The sequence below is a fragment of the Symphalangus syndactylus genome, chromosome 3, assembly GCF_028878055.3.
Source record: "Symphalangus syndactylus isolate Jambi chromosome 3, NHGRI_mSymSyn1-v2.1_pri, whole genome shotgun sequence".
Classification (NCBI taxonomy): domain Eukaryota; kingdom Metazoa; phylum Chordata; class Mammalia; order Primates; family Hylobatidae; genus Symphalangus; species Symphalangus syndactylus.
Window position 1 is genome coordinate 6,956,758 of NC_072425.2, and position 19,153 is coordinate 6,975,910.

The 19,153-nt window shown below is 55.5% G+C and overlaps 1 protein-coding gene and 1 long non-coding RNA gene across 7 annotated transcripts in view; one reads left to right on the top strand and one right to left on the bottom strand.

Moving 5' to 3' along the window:
- CACNA1B (calcium voltage-gated channel subunit alpha1 B) overlaps window positions 1-5,229 on the bottom strand; it is a 243,833-nt gene extending 238,604 nt beyond the window's left edge. For all 4 annotated transcript variants that reach the window (XM_055270114.2, XM_063636690.1, XM_055270113.1 and 1 more), the window contains exons 1-3: window positions 4,803-5,229; window positions 3,861-3,966; window positions 146-285 (exon numbers count right to left, since the gene is read on the bottom strand). In XM_055270114.2, coding sequence (XP_055126089.1) covers window positions 146-285; window positions 3,861-3,966; window positions 4,803-5,086 — 530 coding nt within the window. In that variant the 5' untranslated portion in view covers window positions 5,087-5,229. The remainder of the gene's footprint in view (window positions 1-145; window positions 286-3,860; window positions 3,967-4,802) is intronic.
- Window positions 5,230-6,044: 815 nt separating this feature from the next.
- On the top strand, window positions 6,045-15,557 carry LOC129478265 (uncharacterized). 3 transcript variants are annotated; one of them, XR_008656372.2, is made up of 4 exons: window positions 6,045-7,214; window positions 7,334-7,545; window positions 9,198-9,366; window positions 10,182-11,751. It is a non-coding gene; the product is annotated as an uncharacterized lncRNA (long non-coding RNA). The 3 variants fall into 3 exon arrangements; XR_010120122.1 differs by lacking the exon at window positions 10,182-11,751 and adding an exon at window positions 15,428-15,557 and having other exon boundaries at window positions 6,045-7,545; XR_010120121.1 differs by having other exon boundaries at window positions 6,045-7,545.
- The last annotated feature ends 3,596 nt before the right edge of the window (window positions 15,558-19,153 follow it).

Here is a 19,153-nt window from a genome sequence, read left to right on the forward strand (position 1 = left end):
GTCTCACATTCGTTCATCTCCAGCAGGGCTGTGGGGGGACCCCAGTGAGGAGACTGCAGCCACCCCAGCTCCACGGCGCAACTGAGCTTGAGACAGCACACGCCTGGGCCGCACGTGCTGGGCCTCCTGGCCTCAGCTTGCCTACCCTGTGAGGACGACCACGAAGTCCATGACGTTCCAGCCATTCCGCAGGTAAGAGCCCTTGTGGAAGACGAAGCCCAGAGCGATGATTTTGATCCCTGCCTCGAAGCAAAAGATCCCGATGAAATAGGGCTCCGTGTCGTCCTAGGAGAATCACAGAACAGTGGTCACCCCTGGCCCCCACCAGGTGCAGTAGTGGGCAGAGATGGTTGGTGAGGACCCCACCCCACTGTGTGCAGGCCACAGCCATCGTGAGGGTCTGACCCTCCTCACCTTGCCCCCAACACCCTGCAGATTCTCCAAGGAGCCATTCCCATCACTGAGCCTGCTTGCTGTCTGCATGTGTCTCCTAATGGGGACACCGCTGTTTACAGCAGCAACATCCCAGTCATGCCTGCAGGCCCCTTGTGCCTCCCACCCTGGCATCTCAGCTTCTGCCCACGTCACAGTGGGGCCCCAATCTCCCTGCTAGCACCATGCAGTGGGCCTGGCTTCGGGGAGACGGTGATGTAACAGTACTAGCTGTGGGTGCTTATCAGGTAGTTTTTCCTTTATCAACTAGGGTGGCCCTTTAATACCCCCATGAGGTCATCCCCATTCTAACATGATGGAGACAGAGGCACAGAGATGCCCGGGAGCCAGGCAGAGACCACAGCAGCCTCTGGGTGGGAACCTGCACAAGGTTGCCTGGATACAGCTCAGGCTTTCTTGAACTCAGTCCAGGCCCCGTTTATGCATTCAACATGCACCCGGGTAACCAGAACACGCACATCTCGGCAGAAAACAACAGAAATGAGAAGCACGACCTCGGCCCTGAGTGTGCTGAGCGATGACCACCACATCTGTGAGGACCCTAGAGGCAACGAGCCACAGTCTGGACCTGAGGCTGGGAACCACCCTGGGCTCAGACTGCAGGGAGCCTCCCAGAGGGCGTGGCACCTGCAGGCAAGGCTTCCACAGCTCGATTTTGAGAAAGGGATCCAGGTGGAGGGAACAGAGCAGCCAAAGGAATGAAGACAGCTGATCCTAGAAAGATCTCTTTCCTGCACCCTAGGCTGAGCTCCAGCCAACAGCTACTGAGCACGAGAGAGCAGAGCCAGGCCCTACCAGTGCCGAGCTAGGAGCAGCAAACAGGGTGGAGACAGGCTGTGTGGAGCTTGAGGAGACCCCAAAGACTCCTCATGAGCATACACGTGGGGCTGGCAGGGAAAGGCCCTGTGCAAGGCAAGCCCGGGGAGCTGGGGAGCTGCATGTGCAGGGTTGACATGGGGGTGTGGGACACCTGTACTCTGGGACTGCTGCCTTAGGGAGCAGGTGAAGGGGTGGGGAGAGGAGGCCAGCTTCAAGGGCCTCCCCTGAGGGTTCGTCCTCAGGACTGTGGAGGTCACAGGAGGAAGCAGCTGCTGGGCTGCCGCGGAGCTGCCAGGTGAGGTGAGTGCCACCGTTCCACAGCCTGTGCCTTCCTCCCCAGGAAGCCAGGCTCTCGAGGGCTCTCCGCATCTTACTCCCACCTTACTCAGCCTGGGCTCTTCCTGTCCTGTGGTGGAGCTGGCCCAAGGCTTGGCTGGCAGTGCCTGGTGGAAGCTACCAGCACCCAAGAGTCCATCACGACCCGTGCTGACTCGCCATGCTCTTCCTGGCCCCGAGACTTCTGGTCTGATTTGTTTAGGAGGGACCCCTTTTCCCAAGGGGTGGGGTTGCTGACCATCTGCCCCAGGGGAACAGTGGGGCCCCAGCAGACAGAGATCTTCACAGGAAGCTTCCTGGTGAAAAAGAGAACAGGCCCGACGCCTAGGAAGGACCAGCCAGCACCTTCGGCCGGGAAGGAGGCCCCAGTCTCCTCACAGGTCTGCCCTGCCCAGCCCATGGCTGAAGGCTGGCTTAGGTGGGAAGGATAGGTGTGCAGGCAGCTTGGTGTTGCACTGCAAGCTGGGGCCTGGATCCAGGTAGCTCCAGAGTCAATGGGGAGGTGGGAAACAGCCCCGAGAGGCAGGGAACCAGGGAGGCCTCGCCCAGGGCCAGGCTGGCAGACAACTGAGGGGCTGCCCCTGCACCACCCAGCCTCAGCCTGCTCTGTGGGCAGCAGCACAGCTTCCCCTCCATCCCAAGGGACATCAATGGCTGGGCCTGAACATGGGACTGGGGCTGGTCAAGAGCTCCCAAGACCTCTAGGCTGGCCCAGGGCGGGCATGTTCTGAAGTTTTCTCAACAGGTTAGCTCGCCACCCCTAGAAGTGTCCTCCCCAACCCATGACCACAAAGCAAACCCTCCCACACCTGTGAGGCAGGAACTGGCAAGGCTGGACACCCACTGCCTGGCAGGGCAAGACAGCTTGATCCTCCCTTCCCCTGCCCCTGCCCCGGCCTGGCCCCTGGGCCTGCGTCCCTCTGACCCTGGCCCTGCCCTGTTTCCTGTGGCTTGGCATTCAAGGCTCTCTGCCTGTTTCCTCTCACGCTCACCCTCTTCTCCAGCCTCCAGAAAGCAAGGGGCCCCACCAGGCTACTGCCCAAGTCCCCCACAGGGACCATGACTCACGCCTGCCTCATGGTGTGGCTGGGCTGTCCACACTCCTCCTCCCCACCCTGCCATAACCCAGACCACTGGGTGTTCCAGACTGTGCTCCATTAAGACCTCCTCACCTCGGCCACCCACCACTCACCTTCTCCTGGTGCCTCACCTGCAGGGCAGGCTCCCTGTCTCCCCTTCTGCACTCCTGGGCCTGCGGTGGCCCAGGTTCAAAAGGAGTTCAGTTTCAGGGCTAAAGTCTGAATAGCTCTTGTCTCAGGACGCTAGTGGGGGCGGAAGCCAGGCTCAAGGGAAGAGGGAGCAGCTCTTGACACCCCAGAGGCCGTCTCCTGGACGCCTCTGGCCCCGCACCCCCTGGGCCCATACTTGCTCTGACTTCTGCTCACCTGGAGGCTCCAGTCTTTAGGAACACTTGGAACCCAGACAAGGGGCCAGGCATCAGGGAAGAGTGGGGGCTGGGGGATGTGCTCTGACCTCAGAAACAGTGCTCACCTCCAAAATGCTGCCCTTCCTCTGACCCAGCCCCTCCAGAGACCCCACGGGGCTGACCTTCCACCCCACCTCCTGTTGAGCCACAGAGACCTTGCCCTGGCACCCCGACTCGCACAGACTCTATGCTCCAATGGGGGCTACCACGGGGGCCTCTTGGCTGGAATCTAGGGACAGGTAAAAATGATTCAGAATGTTTGAGAAAGAATGCTTCCCACAGGACGGTGAGGCGCACTGGAGAAGAGGTTCCAAGCAGGCTCGCACAAGACAACTTGGAGGAAGAGGCTCAGGGTTCCCACATCCAGGCCAAAGCCCATCTCAGCCCAGGAGGGCACACATGGCGCTCAGAGCTGACCTTCCCAAAGATATGAATGCCCCTTCCCTGCCCCAAGTTTAGAACATGGTTTTCTGGATCAAAGTCTAGCGCCGAATGCCATGACAGCCATTGAGGTGCAGGGGTAGCTCGTGGCACAGGGCAGACTGGCCCAGGGCTAACGTGGCCACGCCCAGGACTAAGCCGGTGACCCCAGCTGCCCTGGCCCTCGAGGAAGGTGTTATCTGCCAGGCCTACCTTTTCCTTCAGCGGAGAGGGGCACTGCCCAGACGACCCTGCCCGAGGGAGCTGTTCTCAGGCACAGACCCTTAAGGAAAGTGGAGTCGCGGCCTCCCCACCACCCTGCCCTCAGGCCCAGCCGGGCACTCACCAGCCGCTCGGACATGGGCGTTTTGTCCCCATCAGGGAGGTGCTGCTCCAGGGCCAGCACGATGCAGTTGGCGATGATGGTGGCCAGGATCATGTACTCGAACGGAGTGCGTGGGTTAAGGACTGGCCGGGAGACGCCGCAGGGAGGCAAACACGAGGCCGAGGCCAGCAGAGCCCAGTGCAGCAGCCACCGCCAGGCCGTCTCCGGAGGCGATGAGACAACTGGGTCCGGAACCCCCTTCCTGGCGGACGCGGCCTGGTCTCCCTCACTCCCTGCCCCCATCCCTAGGGGCGGCCGCGAGGCGGGGCCTCCGCAGTCTGGGCCGCCAGCCCCTCGGCACACCCAGGCGGTCGTCAGCACCGCGGACAGCGCCTCCGGCCCGGCTCCGCCCGACTCCAGCGCCCCGAGGGGAGGGGGCCGAGCGCCCCCAGGCGAGGATGGAAGGAGACCCCGCGCAGGCGCACACTGCTTCCTCCAGACACGCTGCCACATGTACCTACACAGGCACGTGAACATACATGTAGCCCGCATCGCGAGCGCACGCACGCGCAGCGCCCGGCTCCAGCTCAGCCCGCACACGCAGGCACCTGCAGCCAGGCGCGCGCACGGCCGCGTCCCCACGGCGCTCGCACCTGCATGGACGCGGCTTCGCCCTCGGTGCCCTCCAGGCTGGCCGCGCGCTGTGCACCGACCAGGATCCCCAGGACCCGGCGTGCGGAGGGACGAGTCCCGAGCGAAGGGGCTCCGCCCCGCGCCCGCCGCACTCACGGAAATGCTCCCGCACCCGCCGCTCCGAGGGGCCCCGGGGCGCTCCGCACCCCCCTCGCCTGTCACCCGACGCCTCCCCAGGTCGCGCCCTCCCGGCCACCGGGAAGATGGCCCCGGCCCCGGCCCCCGCCCCGGTCCCCGCCCGGCCCCGCCCGGCCCCGCCCGGCAGGATATGGCCACTCGGTGATGCGCTTCGCGTATTTGCGGACGACGTTGTCCTCGCTGAAGACGAAGAGCGAGCGGTTGACGGTGAAGCAGTTCTGCTTGACCGGGATGGGGTTGTACAGCGCCATGGTCCGCGCGCGCTGCGCGATCGATTGCTTGTAGAGGACCCGCTGGCCGGGCTGCAGCCCCCCGGGGCCCGGGCCCCCTGCCCCGCCGGCCCCGCCGCCCCGGGCCCGCTCCCCGCCGCCGGGGCCCCCATAGCGGCCGCCCAGCTCGTCCCCGAAGCGGACCATGGCTCCCGGGCCCCGCGTGCATCCCCGGCCCAGCGGCCCCGGCAGGGAGGGCGCGGGGCGCGCCAGGCACTCAGAGCGGAGCAGCCGCGGAGCCGCTGGGACCGCAGCGGACCTCGCCCGGCCCCGCCGCCGCCGCCTCACCCGACTCCGCGGCCCCGCGCCACGCCCTATAAGGGGCCGGTCACGTGGCGGGGCCAGGCCAATCCGCGCCGGCCCCGCCCACCCTGCCGCGCCGGCCCCGCCCCGCGGCCGCCCCCGCCCCGCCCCAGCCTCTCCGGCTGCGCCTCCCGCGCTCCGCGCCTCCCACCCCGGGGCTGGGCCGGGCCCAGGAGTGGACGAGCCTGTGGGTCCTCGACGGCCGCTCAGCGCCAGCCCGGGCCGTCCCCGGAGCGCGCTCTGCCGGCCGCTCCGCCCCTGGGCGCCCTCGGCTCCTCAAACTCGGCCTAGACGGACACCTCGCTCCGCCCTGAGGCGCCACCAGCCGCGGGGCTGCAGCCCACAGCTGGGCGCCAGGCCTGGGCCGGCCCGCCCCGTCCCCGCCGGATCCCCGGCCTTCCCAACCCTCCGGGTGCGCTCGGCTCGCGGCCTTGGTGCCACGCGGACGCTTCTGTCGGGGGCCTCCAGCCTGGGTGCAGGACCTGCTGTTTCCACGCAATGGGCTGGCTCCGGGATCTCAGCTCAGAGAAGCCTCTGACTGCCTTGCAGGCCACGCCCGGTTAGGGAACCTGTCACGGTCACCGCCATCCCCCAGGCCTCCTTGAGCGCCCACCGTGGGCCGGGCCTGTCCTGGGCTCCCAGCTCTGCCCTCACGGAGCTGACAGTTTTGTACAAAGCACAGCAACCATTTACACAGCACTCACTTCGTGCAGGCCCGTGGATCCTCACAACCTCCGAAAATGCTGCCCGGGGTCGGGGAGACCTTCGGGAACAAGGGATCCTCTCGGACCTGAAGCTCGCAAGGCGCTGAGTGCAGAGTGAGGCCGGGTGCGGGCTGCGCCTTCTGAGAGGGAGGCGGTCCGCACATTTCCGAGCAGAGGCGCGTGGGCCTCTGAAGGGTCCCTCGGGCTGCGGTGTGGAGTGTGGACTGCAGGAGGCTGGGATGCTGAATCACTTAGGATGCATTCAGAGGCGAACAACTCGCTTGCCAGCTAGCAGCAGCTTGCACGATGCCATTGTGATCTCACTGAATACGAAGCCACCGTCTCTCCTCCCTCCAAAATCCCCACATACACTTTCTGCCTTCCTGCCTGTTGCCTCATGGCCCAGGGTGGCTGTCATAGCACAGGGCATCACACCGTTACACCGCCATCTCAAACGGGAAGGAAGTGGCAGGTGTACAAAGGATGACCACTTTGTGAATCAGGTTACGATTTTCTTTCCTAACAAAGGAAAAGCTTCTCAGAGGCTCCTCCTGCAAGTGTCTCTTTAACCCCGTTAGGCCGCCCTGGGCCATGTGGCCAGCCCTGACTTTAAGAGGGTGGGAAAGTGAACATGTGTCAAAGTGGACCAGAATGGCCAGCACCCACTAGGCGGGCACATAGTTGCCCCAAACAAAATCAGGGTTCGCTTAGCTGGGAAGCAGGTGCTAAGGCTTTCGGGGAGGCTGCCAACTGGCCTGTCACAGAGAAAAATCAGAGCCCAGGGAGGGGTTTTGACAGCAGCACGGAGAGAGATGATGTGGTTTGAACATGGGGGCCATGAGCAGTGCCTCTTTCTCTTAGAGAGGGTGCGTCCAGTGTAAATGTGAAGGAGAGATAGAAACCCAGGCTCTTCATTTTTGGTCTGAGTGACTGTGTCCAGGAGGATGCCTTTTGCAAAGATGGGGAAGACAGAGGGAAGAGCTTGTTAGTCACAGGGTGGAAATTAAGAATTGCCTACTGGGGACAGAAGTGGAGATGCTATGCAGGGTGGAGTATCTCGAGGGATGCCGAGACGAGAGGCCACTGCCGCAGCCCTGCGCCTGGAGGCTGGGCTCACCACATCCTCTCTGCCCTTCCCTCCGTGCTGCGTGACACTGGAGCTGGCCTTTGAAAGCCACATCAGCCTGTTCCTTGACCTGTGGTTTCTGGTTATGCTAAGCCAACAGGAGCACCAAAGGCCCTGGAGGGAAGGAAAGAGCAAGGCGAAGGTGTTTACTATTCCCCTGACTTCCTCCTGCCAGGTCACTGAGGGTTGGCTGTGCGCCTCAACTGAAGCTCCGGCCCTGTCAGGCACCCACCACTCTCCTTTCTCTCTCTCCGGTTCCAGTTCCTGCCTCCTCCCCTTGTTCTTGCCAGCGGGGGGTGGCATCACGCGGGCGTGGTGAATCCTGGCCCTTGGGACTTCCCTGCGCCTTGCACAGATCGCGCAGATTGTGGTAGATGGTCCCTTGCAAGTGTCATCCTGCCTGATGCATCACCACCGAGGAAGTGACCGAAGTCAGAGACAGAGGACGCCGTCACTCCCCAAGAATGAAGTCGGTGAGGAGGAGCAGCCAGGGCTGTGGGGGGGTCGGAGGAGTGACCTGTCCCGGAGCCGAGGGAGGAGTGCGTGTGGTCCATAGAGATGAGGACCGACATTCAGCCATCGGAGTGGAAACACAGAGGTGCCCATCACCTGGACAGCAGTTTCCACACAGGAGCAGCCTGAGTGGGGTGGATTGAAGAGAATGAGTTGTGAGGAAGTCCCTACAGCGGGTGTAGACAGCTGGTTCAGTGAGGAAGTCCCTACAGCAGGTGTAGACAGCTCATTCAGTGAGGCAGTGCCTACAGCGGGTGTAGACAGCTCGTTCAGTGAGGAAGTGCCTACAGCAGGTGTAGACAGCTCCGTCAGTGAGGAAGTGCCTACAGCGGGTGTAGACAGCTCGGTCAGTGAGGAAGTGCCTACAGCGGGTGTAGACAGCTCGGTCAGTGAGGAAGTGCCTACAGCGGGTGTAGACAGCTCCGTCAGTGAGGAAGTGCCTACAGCGGGTGTAGACAGCTCCGTCAGTGAAGAAGTCCCTGCAGCGGGTGTAGACAGCTCGGTCAGTGAGGCAGTCCCTGCAGCGGGTGTAGACAGCTCCGTCAGTGAGGAAGTGCCTACAGCGGGTGTAGACAGCTCGGTCAGTGAGGAAGTGCCTACAGCGGGTGTAGACAGCTCGGTCAGTGAGGAAGTGCCTACAGCGGGTGTAGACAGGTCTGTCAGTGAGGAAGTGCCTACAGCGGGTGTAGACAGCTCGGTCAGTGAGGAAGTCCCTGCAGCGGGTGTAGACAGGTCGGTCAGTGAGGAAGTCCCTGCAGCGGGTGTAGACAGCTCCGTCAGTGAGGAAGTGCCTACAGCGGGTGTAGACAGGTCGGTGAGGAAGTGCCTACAGTGGGTGTAGACAGGTCGGTCAGTGAGGAAGTCCCTACAGCGGGTGTAGACAGTTCGGTCAGTGAGGAAGTCCCTACAGCGGGTGTAGACAGGTCGGTCAGTGAGGAAGTGCCTACAGCGGGTGTAGACAGGTCGGCCAGTGAGGAAGTCCATACAGCGGGTGTAGACAGCTCGGTCAGTGAGGAAGTGCCTACAGCGGGTGCAGACAGCTCGGTCAGTGAGGAAGTCCCTACAGCGGGTGTAGACAGGTCGGTCAGTGAGGTCCCTACAGCAGGTGTAGACAGCTCGGTCAGTGAGGAAGTCCCTACAGCGGGTGTAGACAGCTTGGTCAGTGAGGAAGTCCCTACAGCGGGTGTAGACAGCTCGGTCAGTGAGGAAGTGCCTACAGCGGGGTGAAGACAGCTTGGTCAGTGAGGAAGTGCCTACAGCGGGTGTAGACAGCTGGGTCAGTGAGGAAGTGCCTACAGCGGGTGAAGACAGCTTGGTCAGTGAGGAAGTGCCTACGGCGGGTGTAGACAGGTCAGTCAGTGAGGAAGTCCCTACAGCGGGTGTAGACAGGTCAGTCAGTGAGGAAGTCCCTACAGCGGGTGTAGACAGCTCGTTCAGTGAGGAAGTGCCTACAGTGGGTGTAGACAGCTTGGTCAGTGAGGAAGTCCCTACAGTGGGTGTAGACAGCTTGTTCAGTGAGGAAGTCCCTATAGCAGGTGTAGACAGCTTGTCCAGTGAGATAGGGAACAATACAGATGCAGCATTAAGGAGGTTTTTTTGTTTGTTTTTTAAGGTAGGGGATATTATTGGACTTCGTATGCGATGGCAATGACTCAACAGAAAGAAAAATTGCTGATGCAAGAAAAAGAGCGTCTTGCCTCCTCCAGGCAAGAGGGCACCAGACTTGGGACAGCTCACTCGAGGCAGGGAAAGAAAAGCAGTTCGCACGATTGCAGGCACAGGTGGGCTGGAGGATTCATTTGGGGGAGGATGAGGGTTTTATTGTGATTATTCTACTTTCTCAGTGAAATAAGAAACAAAACAAGCAACTGAGAGTGAGAAGGGGGCATTTGCAGGTTGGCAGAGGGAGGAGAGGGTTTGAAATGCTCATCCAGGGCTATAGGGAAGAGAATCCACAAGAGAAATTTGTAGAGTTGACAAGAGTCTGGAGCTGGGGGTGACTAAGTCCAGGACAGGCTGCGTGGTGGGCACTGCTGCACAGTGTCTAAGCCAACGACCAGCTGAGCTTGTCACCCCTCGAGGGTCCCATCTTCCTCTGGACCCTCCAGCATGCTTGCTCACAGCCCCTCCCCCATCCCTCTCCAACCTGAGTCCTCCTGCTGCCCCCTGTCCCCTGCCCCCGTCCCTCACTCCTTCACCCTCTGTCTTTCTCACCTGGCAGAATTCCCATCTGGAAGCTCCAGAGACACCCCCCAGGCTCCCGCCACTGGGGAAGGTCACAAACTGGACTGGTGTCACTCTGGTTCCCCAGAAACTCCTCCAGGGGTCCCAGAGTTGGTCACGGCCCTTGTGGTGGGAGGTGGTGGTTGTAGCCACACCCCTGCTGCCCTCCACACTAGGTCCCTGCACCCCACCCTCCCACCACAGCACCTGCAAGCCCAGCACCTCTTCAGTTGTTCCTGCGATGTCCCCTGTAGATCTCAACTCTGTCACTGTGTGCTGGGTCCCCTTATGGGGAAGCGGGGAGGAGAACCAGGAGGGTTTTTTTCTTTTTATATAATTAACATTTAATTCTACAAATAATAACGGGCACTAGGGCTCTGTGGAAGACGCAGAGGACCCCAGCATCCCAGCACGGTGCAGCCCCTCCTGGACCTCCGCATCTCAGAGGCCACCACTGTCCGGAATTTTGTGTTCACCATTCCCTTTCTCTCTGTACATCTATGTGCAATTTATTGTGCAGTTGTACATGCTTTTGAAATTCGTTTCTTTTAAAAAAAAAAAAAAGCAGTCTCGATCTGTCGCCCATGCTGGAGTGCAGTGGTGTCATCTCAGCTTACTACAACCTCTACCTCCTGGGTGTGAGCAATTCTCGTGCCTCAGTCTCTGAGTAGCTGGGACTACAGGAGTGCGCCACCACAACTGGCTAATTTTTCGTATTTTCGTAGGAGACAGGGTTTTACCATGTTGTCCAGGCTGGTCTCAAACTCCTGAGCTTAGGCAATCCGCCCGCCTGGGCTTCCCAAAGTGCTGGGATTACAGGTGTGACCCAATGCGCCCAGCCCCATGCTTTTGAAATTCACACAAGAGCGCTGAGCTGTCGTCCTCTGGTGCTGCAGTGTACCCGGGTTGTCGTGTGTAGCTGTGAATCACTTGTTTTCACCACATGTATTAGTCTGTCGTGTGACAATTTATTGATCCATTCTACTTTGATGGAGATTTGTGCTGCTGTCCAATTCCTGCTATTTCAATTCTCCAGTGAACATTTAATGTCGTTCTCCTGGTGCTTGGACAAGAGCCTGCAGGTCTAACCCGAGGAGAGAAATTGCTGGGCCATGGGACGTGCCTCTTGACCTCACTGGATGCTGCTAAATTAGGGCCCAAAGTGCAGTGACGACCATCCCGCAGCACCACACAGACCCTGGCTTGCTTGGCATTCTCTCCGACACTCTAGTGTTATCAGCCTTCATGTTGTTGTCAGTCTGGTAGGCATTCCAGGTCCCTCACTCTGTTTTAATCTGCGTTTTCCTGCTCACTAATGGAGCAGGGCATTTTCTCACATTCCTTGCCCATTCACGTCTTCCCCTTTGCCAAAACGCCTGTTCAAATCTTCCACCCACTTTTCAACTGGATTCTGTCTCTCCTTCTGATTGACTTGTCGAAGTCCTTACATGTTCTGGGCACAAACCCTCCATCAGATGTGTGTAGTTGCAGTATCTTCTCTCACTCTGTGATTTGTCTCTTGCTTATTTCGTGATTCTTTTGATATGTAGAAGTTCCTCGTTATACTGTAACTGAAATATATCCAGCTTTTCCCAATGTTTTGTGCTTTTTGAATCCTAGGAAATTCTTCCTTTGTTCATTGTTGTGAGAGATTCTTTGGGAGATTTGAGAATAGATTCTCCTATATTCTCTTCTAAAATTTGTGCAGTTTTGCTTTTTCTATTTTAAACCACTTGCAAATGATTTTTCTGTATGATGTGAGGCAGGCGCCATTTTCATCATCTTAATATAATTAAATTGTCATGACACCATTCACAGAAGGGCCCCAACTGTCTGCTGTCTGCTCTGCTCAGACGAACCCTTCACCTGCTCTGGGCCAGTACTCCCTGCATTGATTACAAAAGTCTTATTAAAAGGTTAATGCCTCTACCTGGGTTCTTCTTCGAATTTTTTTTTTTTTCAGACAGGATCTCACTCTGTCACCCAGGCTGGAGTGCAATGGCTGGAGTGCAATAGCACAATCTCAGCTCACTGCAGCCTCCACCTCCCGGGCTCAAGCAATCCTCCTACCTCAGCCTCCCGAGTAGCTGGGACCACAGGTGTGCACCACCATGCCCAGCTAATTTTTGTATTTTTTATAGAGCCAAGGCTTGGCTATGTTGCCCATGCTAGTCTGGAACTCCTGAGCTCAGGTGATCCGCCCACCTCAGCCTCCCAAAGTGCTGGGATTATAGGTGTGAGCCACTGCGCCTGGCCAAATTTTTGCTATTCTTGACCCTTTATTTGCCCTTATAATTTTTAGGATCGACTCATCAGGTTATATACATGCACACAGTGGACTTTTGGCAGGAATTATATAGAATCAATAGATAAATTTGGGGGAAATACACATTTTTGGTATTGAGGCTTTCACTCCTTATGCAATATATATGTATTTATTACTAGGGTCATCGTTAGTTTATCTCATAAACTTTTATAATATTCTCCATCAAGGTCCTGAACATTTATACTATATTTATTTCTAAGTGTTTCATATTTTTCACACTACTATGAAGGATTCCATTTTTAAAGTTACATTTTCTGTCACTCGTTTAGAAACCCAGTTATTCTGGGCCGGGCACGCGGCTCACGCCTGTAATCCCAGCACTTTGGGAGGCCAAGGTGGGAGGATCACGTGAGGTCGGGAGTTCGAGACTAGCCTGGCCAACATGGAGAAACCCCATCTCTACTAAAAATACAAAATTAGACATGGCACATGGATACATATGTAACAAACCTGCACATTGTGCACATGTACCCTAAAACCCTAAAGTATAATAAAAATAAAAATAAAAATAAAAAAATACAAAATTAGCCAGGCATGGTGGTGTGTGCCTGTAATCCCAGCTACTCGAGAGGCTGAGGCAGGAGAATCGCTTGAACCTGGGAGGCGGAGGTTGCAGTGAGCTAAAATCGCACCACTGCACTGCAGCCTGGGCAACAAGAGTGAAACTCTGTCTCAAAAAAGAAAAAGAAGGAAGGAAGGGAGGGAGGGAGAGAGGGACGGAAGGGAAGGGAAGGGGAGGGGAGGGGAGGGAAGGGGAGGGGAGGGGAGGGAGGGAAGGGAGGGAAGGGGAGGGAAGGGGAGAGAAGGGAAGGGAAGGGAAGGGAAGGGGAGAGAAAGAAAGAGAAACCCAGTTATTTTGTATATTGATTTTATGTAGAGCAACATCTCTAAATTTCCTGATTGAGTCTAATAACTTCTTCTTAGATTTCTCTGTGTTTTCTATATAGATATACCAAAACAATATTTTTTTCTTTTTCAATTCTTGTAGCTTTTATTTCTGTGCTAGCTGAGACTCACAATGTTAGTAAGTACAACGATGTACAGAAATGTGATAGTGGGAACCTGTCCTGTTCCTCATCTTAAATAAAATACATTCAACCTTTCATACTTATATATGATGTTTATTATATTCTTTTGTTTATATTTATTTTTATTTTTATTTCTTGAGACAGAGTCTCACTCTGTTACCCAGGCTATAGTGCAGTGGCATGATCTCGGCTCACTGCAACCTCAACCTCCAGGGTTCAAGCAATTCTCCTGCCTCAGCCTCTCAAGTAGCTGGGATTATAGGTGTGCGCCACCATGCCTGGCTAATCTTTTTTTTTTTTTTTTTGTATTTTTAGTAGAGAGGGGGTTTCACCATGTTGGCTAGGCTGATCTCGAACTCCTGACCTCAAGCAATCCACCTGCCTCGACCTCCCAAAGAGCTGGGATTACAGGCATGAGCCACCACACCCGGCCTGTTATGTTCTTTTTCTTTTTTTTTTTTTTAGACAAAATCTCGATCTGTTGCCCAGGCTGAAGTGCAGTAGCACTATCTCAGCTCACTGCAACCTCCACCACCTCCCAGGTTCAAGCAATTCTCCTGCCTCAGCCTCCTGAGTAGCTGGGATTATAGGCGCGTGCCACCACACCTGGCTAATTTTTGTATTTTTAGTAGAGATGGGGTTTTGCCATGTTGGTCTTGAACTACTGACCTCAGGGTGATCCTCCCACCTTGGCCTCCCAAAGTGCTGGGATTACAGGCGTGAGCCACCACGCCAGGCCTGTTGTTTAAAAAAAAAAAAAAAAAAAAAAAGATACCCTTCATCAGGTCACAAAGTTCCCCTCTAGTCTTAATTTCTAGGAGTTTTTCTCATGAATAGGTGATAAATTCTGTCAAATGCTTTTTCTGCATTGAAATGACCTAATTTTTCTCCTCCTATGTGTTAAGGGAATGGCTTACATTAACTGATTTCCTAAAGTTAAACCAACCTGTCATTCCTGGGGTAAATCAAACATAATCATGAGTCACTATCATCTTTGCATGCAACTCGGATCTGGTTTACCAATAACTTGTCTAGACTTTTTGCAGCTGTGCACTTCACCGTTCTCATCAGGTTTGGATATCCAGGTTACGCTAGCCTTGTAAATGAGTTAGGGAGCATTTCTATAGGGAATTTGTATTTTGAAAGTTCAGTGGAACTCACTGACTGGGCCTGATGTTTTGTTTGTGATTTTAATTACTGATTCTATCTCTTTAAGAGTTTCGGGTTCTCTATTTCCTCTTGAGTCAGTGTTAGTTCAGTTATATTTTTCTAGAAATGTATTGGCCTAAAATTGTTCATATTATCTTTTAAATCTATGTTATATCTATGGCTGTGTCCAGTTTATTTATTTATTTATTTATTTATTTTTATTTATTTGAGACATGGTCTTGCTCTGCCACCCAGACTGGAGTGCAGTGGTGGAATCACAGCTCACTGCAGCCTCAACCTCCCAGGCTCAAGCCAGCCTCCCACCTCAGCCTCCCGAGTAGCTGGGATCACAGGTGCATGCCACCATGTCCAGCTAGTTTTTAAATTTTTTCCAGAGACAGGAAATGTCTCTGGACATTGCTATGTTGCCCAGGCTGGTCTCCGACTCCTGGGCTTAAGTGATCCTCCCACCTCAGCCTCCCAAAGTGCTGGGATTACAGGTGTCAGCCACTGCACCTGGCCTACTTTTAAATTGTTTATTTATGCTCCCCCTTCCCCACCTGCCCAGAGGCTTGCCATTCTGATTAGTGTCGCCAAAGAACCAGTTTTGGTTTGATTGTATCCAGTGCATATTAGTTTCTATCTAATTAGTGCTTCTCTTTATACCTCTTGTTTTAGATTGATTTTGCTTCTTCAGGTAGATGATGAGCTAATTAACTTTCAACCTTTCTTTTAAAAAAAACACACATAGGACATTACTGTTATTTTAAACAGCTGCAGTTTCCTTGAAAGTGTGCCTCATCGGCCTCCAACTATGGGAATGTCATGACCAGTGGCCTCAGCTCTTGTGCTCAGAATCTGTCTCTGCATTTGTGCTGAGGCCACACTTCTCTGGCTCAAGAACTCCCTGGCAGCTTTCCTGAACCTTCCTTAGGTTGTTCAGTGATCTAGGTCACTCCCAGTCAACCTTCCTTCCCTCTCTTCCTCTCTGGAAGTTACAGCTACTCACATTCTGAAGCTCTTCCAGGTTTCTTAGCTGCCTCCATGCTTCATCTCTAATAATAACATCAATATCTAACCTTCATCATCTAATAAAATCTTCTCTTTTTTAGAAAGGACTTCCTTCCCATCACCTAGGCTGCAGTACAGGGGCGTGATCTTGGCTCACTGCAACCTCCACCTCCTGGACTCAACCAACCCTCCCATTCCAGCCTCCCAAGTAGCTAGGACTACAGGCACACACCACCATGCCAGGCTAATTTTTGTTTGTTTGTTTGTTTTTGTTGAGACGGTGTTTCACCATGTTGCCCAGGCTGGCCTCGAACTCCTGAGCTCAAGTGATCTGCCTGCCTTGGCCTCCCAAAGTGCTGGGATTACAGGCACGAGCCACCACACTCAGCCTTCATCATCTAATAAAATGTAACCAAATCCTTATACCTTTATCCCATCTGCATCTTGGAAGACCTGGACTAACATAAGTGGCATCAGGAGAGGATCTGGGACTGTCCTGCCCACCACCCAAAGGGTGCAGAGGCTACTGTCCTGTTTGGCTGGGAGGTCCGGTGGTCCCTGACACACAGTGGGAGCTTCATGAGTGCTGACCTGGGAGAATATCTCGGTGGAGCACAGCGCTGTGGTTGGTGGGATGATGCAGGCCCCTGAAAAACTGGGTGGGGGGAGCAACCAAACCAACAAAGACAGGACAGTGGGCTGGTTCCCCATACCGACATCCTGAGAGCTGTTACCAAGCTCGGTGTGAGACTGGAGTGCCTCTACCACAGAGGTAAACAGGCACTTAACTGGAGTGAAGGGCCACTGGTGGGTCAGCTCTGCAAAGGTAGAAAGTAAGGGTCCCCTGGGGAAAACCTGGGTCCCAAAGATGTAACGATGAGGACCCTCCAGTCCTCTGGAGTGCACAGGTCCTTCTGCCCCACAAAGGTGAGCACATCTGCTGTGCTGGAGATGTTACGGAATCACCTGTCTCACCAGGAAGCAAGTGCTCGCCTCAGGAGCTGTCCCACCTGCCTGCCAGGCCAATTGCGAGGGCTAAATCCCAGCACAGACCAACGGGAAGGGGCAGGGTGCTAAGCCTGAAAAGGGAGAAGGGGGCTGCACAGCTAAGTAATTGCAAGAACTGGTTGATGGCCTCAGCGGGGGCAGACGAGAAGTCCCGGGATGGGAGGGTGAGGGGCTTGACCAAGGGTCTGGAAACATTTGCTGCAGCGGGGCACTTTCTCGGGACCCAGGAGGTGGGGAAAACTTGGAATGGCTCTTAAAAGCCTTGAAAAAAGTGGTAGCCAGCTCACAGTGAAGCAGAAACCCTCAAGTTTTCTGGCAGCTGGTAGAGGAAGGAATGGGGTGGAGGGAGGTGGGTGTGCAGGAAGCCCTGGGGAGAACACCAGCATCACCAGGAAGTCGAGGCGTTCCCCATCTGCAGCCCGTGCTGAGGGTGGGAGAGTCGAGGGGTTCCCGTCTGCAGCCTGTGCTGAGGGTGGGAGAGTTGAGGGGTTCCCGTCTGCAGCCTGTGCTGATGATGGAAGTGGCAGCTACAGAGCCGGGCTCCCTAATCCCCGTGGGGAGGATGAGGCAGGCGGCCGCCGAGGGGCTTGGGGGCGGTAACAGGGGGTGGTAACAGTACGGTGCCCTCAGGGGTGAAACCAGTGGCCAATAAGGGGACGCTTCACATGTAAGAGTCAACAGAGGGCAGGGGCTGAGGGGCTGCCCCAGCAGGAAGTCACACTCCCGTGCTGTTTCTGGACATGAGCCGATTTTCAGAATCGGAATCCACTGACGGAAGAGCGGCTGGGAGCCTGGAAGGAGCTGCGATGTCTGGCAAGTTAATACCTGGCCCTTCCCAGGGGCTCTGGCTGCTTCCCTGGGGGACTGGAGGGAGCACGCAGGCACCTTCATTGTTAGTGCCTTGCAATTTAAAGAGACAACTGCATATTACAATAATTATAAATCCTGCTGGTGGCCCACAGTGTGTCAAGATGTAATTTGTGATAATAACATAAAGGGGGTGGTGCTACGCAAGAACAAGGGTTTTGTAGACGACTGAAACTCAGTTGGAATTTCAAAACATTGAGAGGATTCATTGAAACCATGTTCAAATAAAACCTTGAATGTGAATGTGCGTCTGTCCCTCCAGGCCTGGCCTGGACAGCTCTGGCCCTCATCAGAGAAGCCTCCCTGGCTGAGCGTTCCCGTCACAGGCTCTGCCTCCCTTCGTGGTGTCCATGCTGCGGAGTCCTAATGAGGCAAAGGAGTCAGACTGGCGGGACCAGGGGAAAGCAAAAGACAGAGTGGAGAAGCTGTGAGTCTGCCTCTCCTCGTGGTCCAGGACACATGGCCCTCCTGTGCAGACAAATCACAACCTTCCTACGCCCAGCTGTCACCAGACCCTTGGCTGATAGAAAAATGCGTTAGCTCCCTGCAACCTGGGCGTTATCAGCACTGCACATGACCCTCTCCAGCACAAGCCCCATCCTATAAAATCCCCGGCACGCCTTCGGCTCTTGTTCCAGCGCCTCTCTTGGTGATTGCCCATTGCTTTCTTGCAACGGATTTTCCTACTTTCTCTCATAAATCTGCCTTTCTTTACCTACAACAGTCTTGGTAAATTCTTTTTACTGCCCACGCCGCCAGCCGCAGTTAGTTGCTACCTGCAACACACAGCACTTTTAGTTACATAATTATTCATGGGACATTCTGTGAGGGTGAGAGCCCAGCCTGCCCTGGCACGATGCTGGTGGCAGAGCATGAGAACTGTTTGCTACATGCCAAAGGTCACTAGCTCCTCTCACCCCTCAAGTCCAGCCCGGTGCCCTGTCCTGCCTCTTCCAGCTCCTGAATCACCCCTTCCCTCACTGCTGCCCACAATGGCCTAGCCTGCCATTGCAGCAGGCAGCCACAGCACCACGCAGCCCTCGCGTCTCCCCAGCCCCTTCTCCGTGTCCAGAGTGGTCTTTCTGAGGCACAGTTCTGACCACGTCGCTCTCCTTTTCACTCCCAGTCCCAGCTCCTTGACAGGCTTGTGGGGTCTACGGCAGGTCCACCTCCTCTCTCACCCCTCTGCCAGGCCTCGTGGCTGGATGGGCGGATGCTGCTGAACGCTGCACTCCCTCAGAGGTTCCCGCTTCCCTCACAGGCCACAGACTCCAGGGCTGCCTCGCCAGCGGCCTCTCAGCCCCAGCACCATTAACATGTACGGTCCAGGAACTCTGTTGGGGGGGCTGTCCTGTGCACTGTACAGTGTTTAACAACATCCCTGCCTGATCCCACTAAGCGCCATAGCACTTCTTCGGTTGTGACAACCCAAACTGTCTCCAGACCTTGCAGATGTCCCCCGGGTGCAAAATCGTCTCCAGCTTGGAACCACTGCTCTGTTCTGGGAGTTTCCAGATCCATAGCTCAGTCCAGAGTCTTCTCCTGAGTTCCAGACCTGAGGATTCATTTGTTTCTGGACATTTTCCCCTGGAGAAATGGGAGTGTAAAAAGATGGGTGCAAGGAAATAGAAATATTCATAACAGCCGGGCGCGGTGGCTCACGCTTGTAATCCCAGCACTTTGGGAGGCTGAGGCGGGCGGATCACAAGGTCAGGAGATCGAGACCACGGTGAAACCCCGTCTCTACTAAAAAATACAAAAAATTAGCCGGGCGTGGTGGCGGGCGCCTGTAGTCCCAGCTACTCGGAGAGGCTGAGGCAGGAGAATGGTGTGAACCCGGGACGCGGAGCTTGCAGTGAGCCGAGATTGTGCCACTGCACTCCAGCCTGGGCAAAAGAGCAAGACTCCGTCTCAAAAAAAAAAAAAAAAAGAAAAAGAAATATTCATAACAAAGCT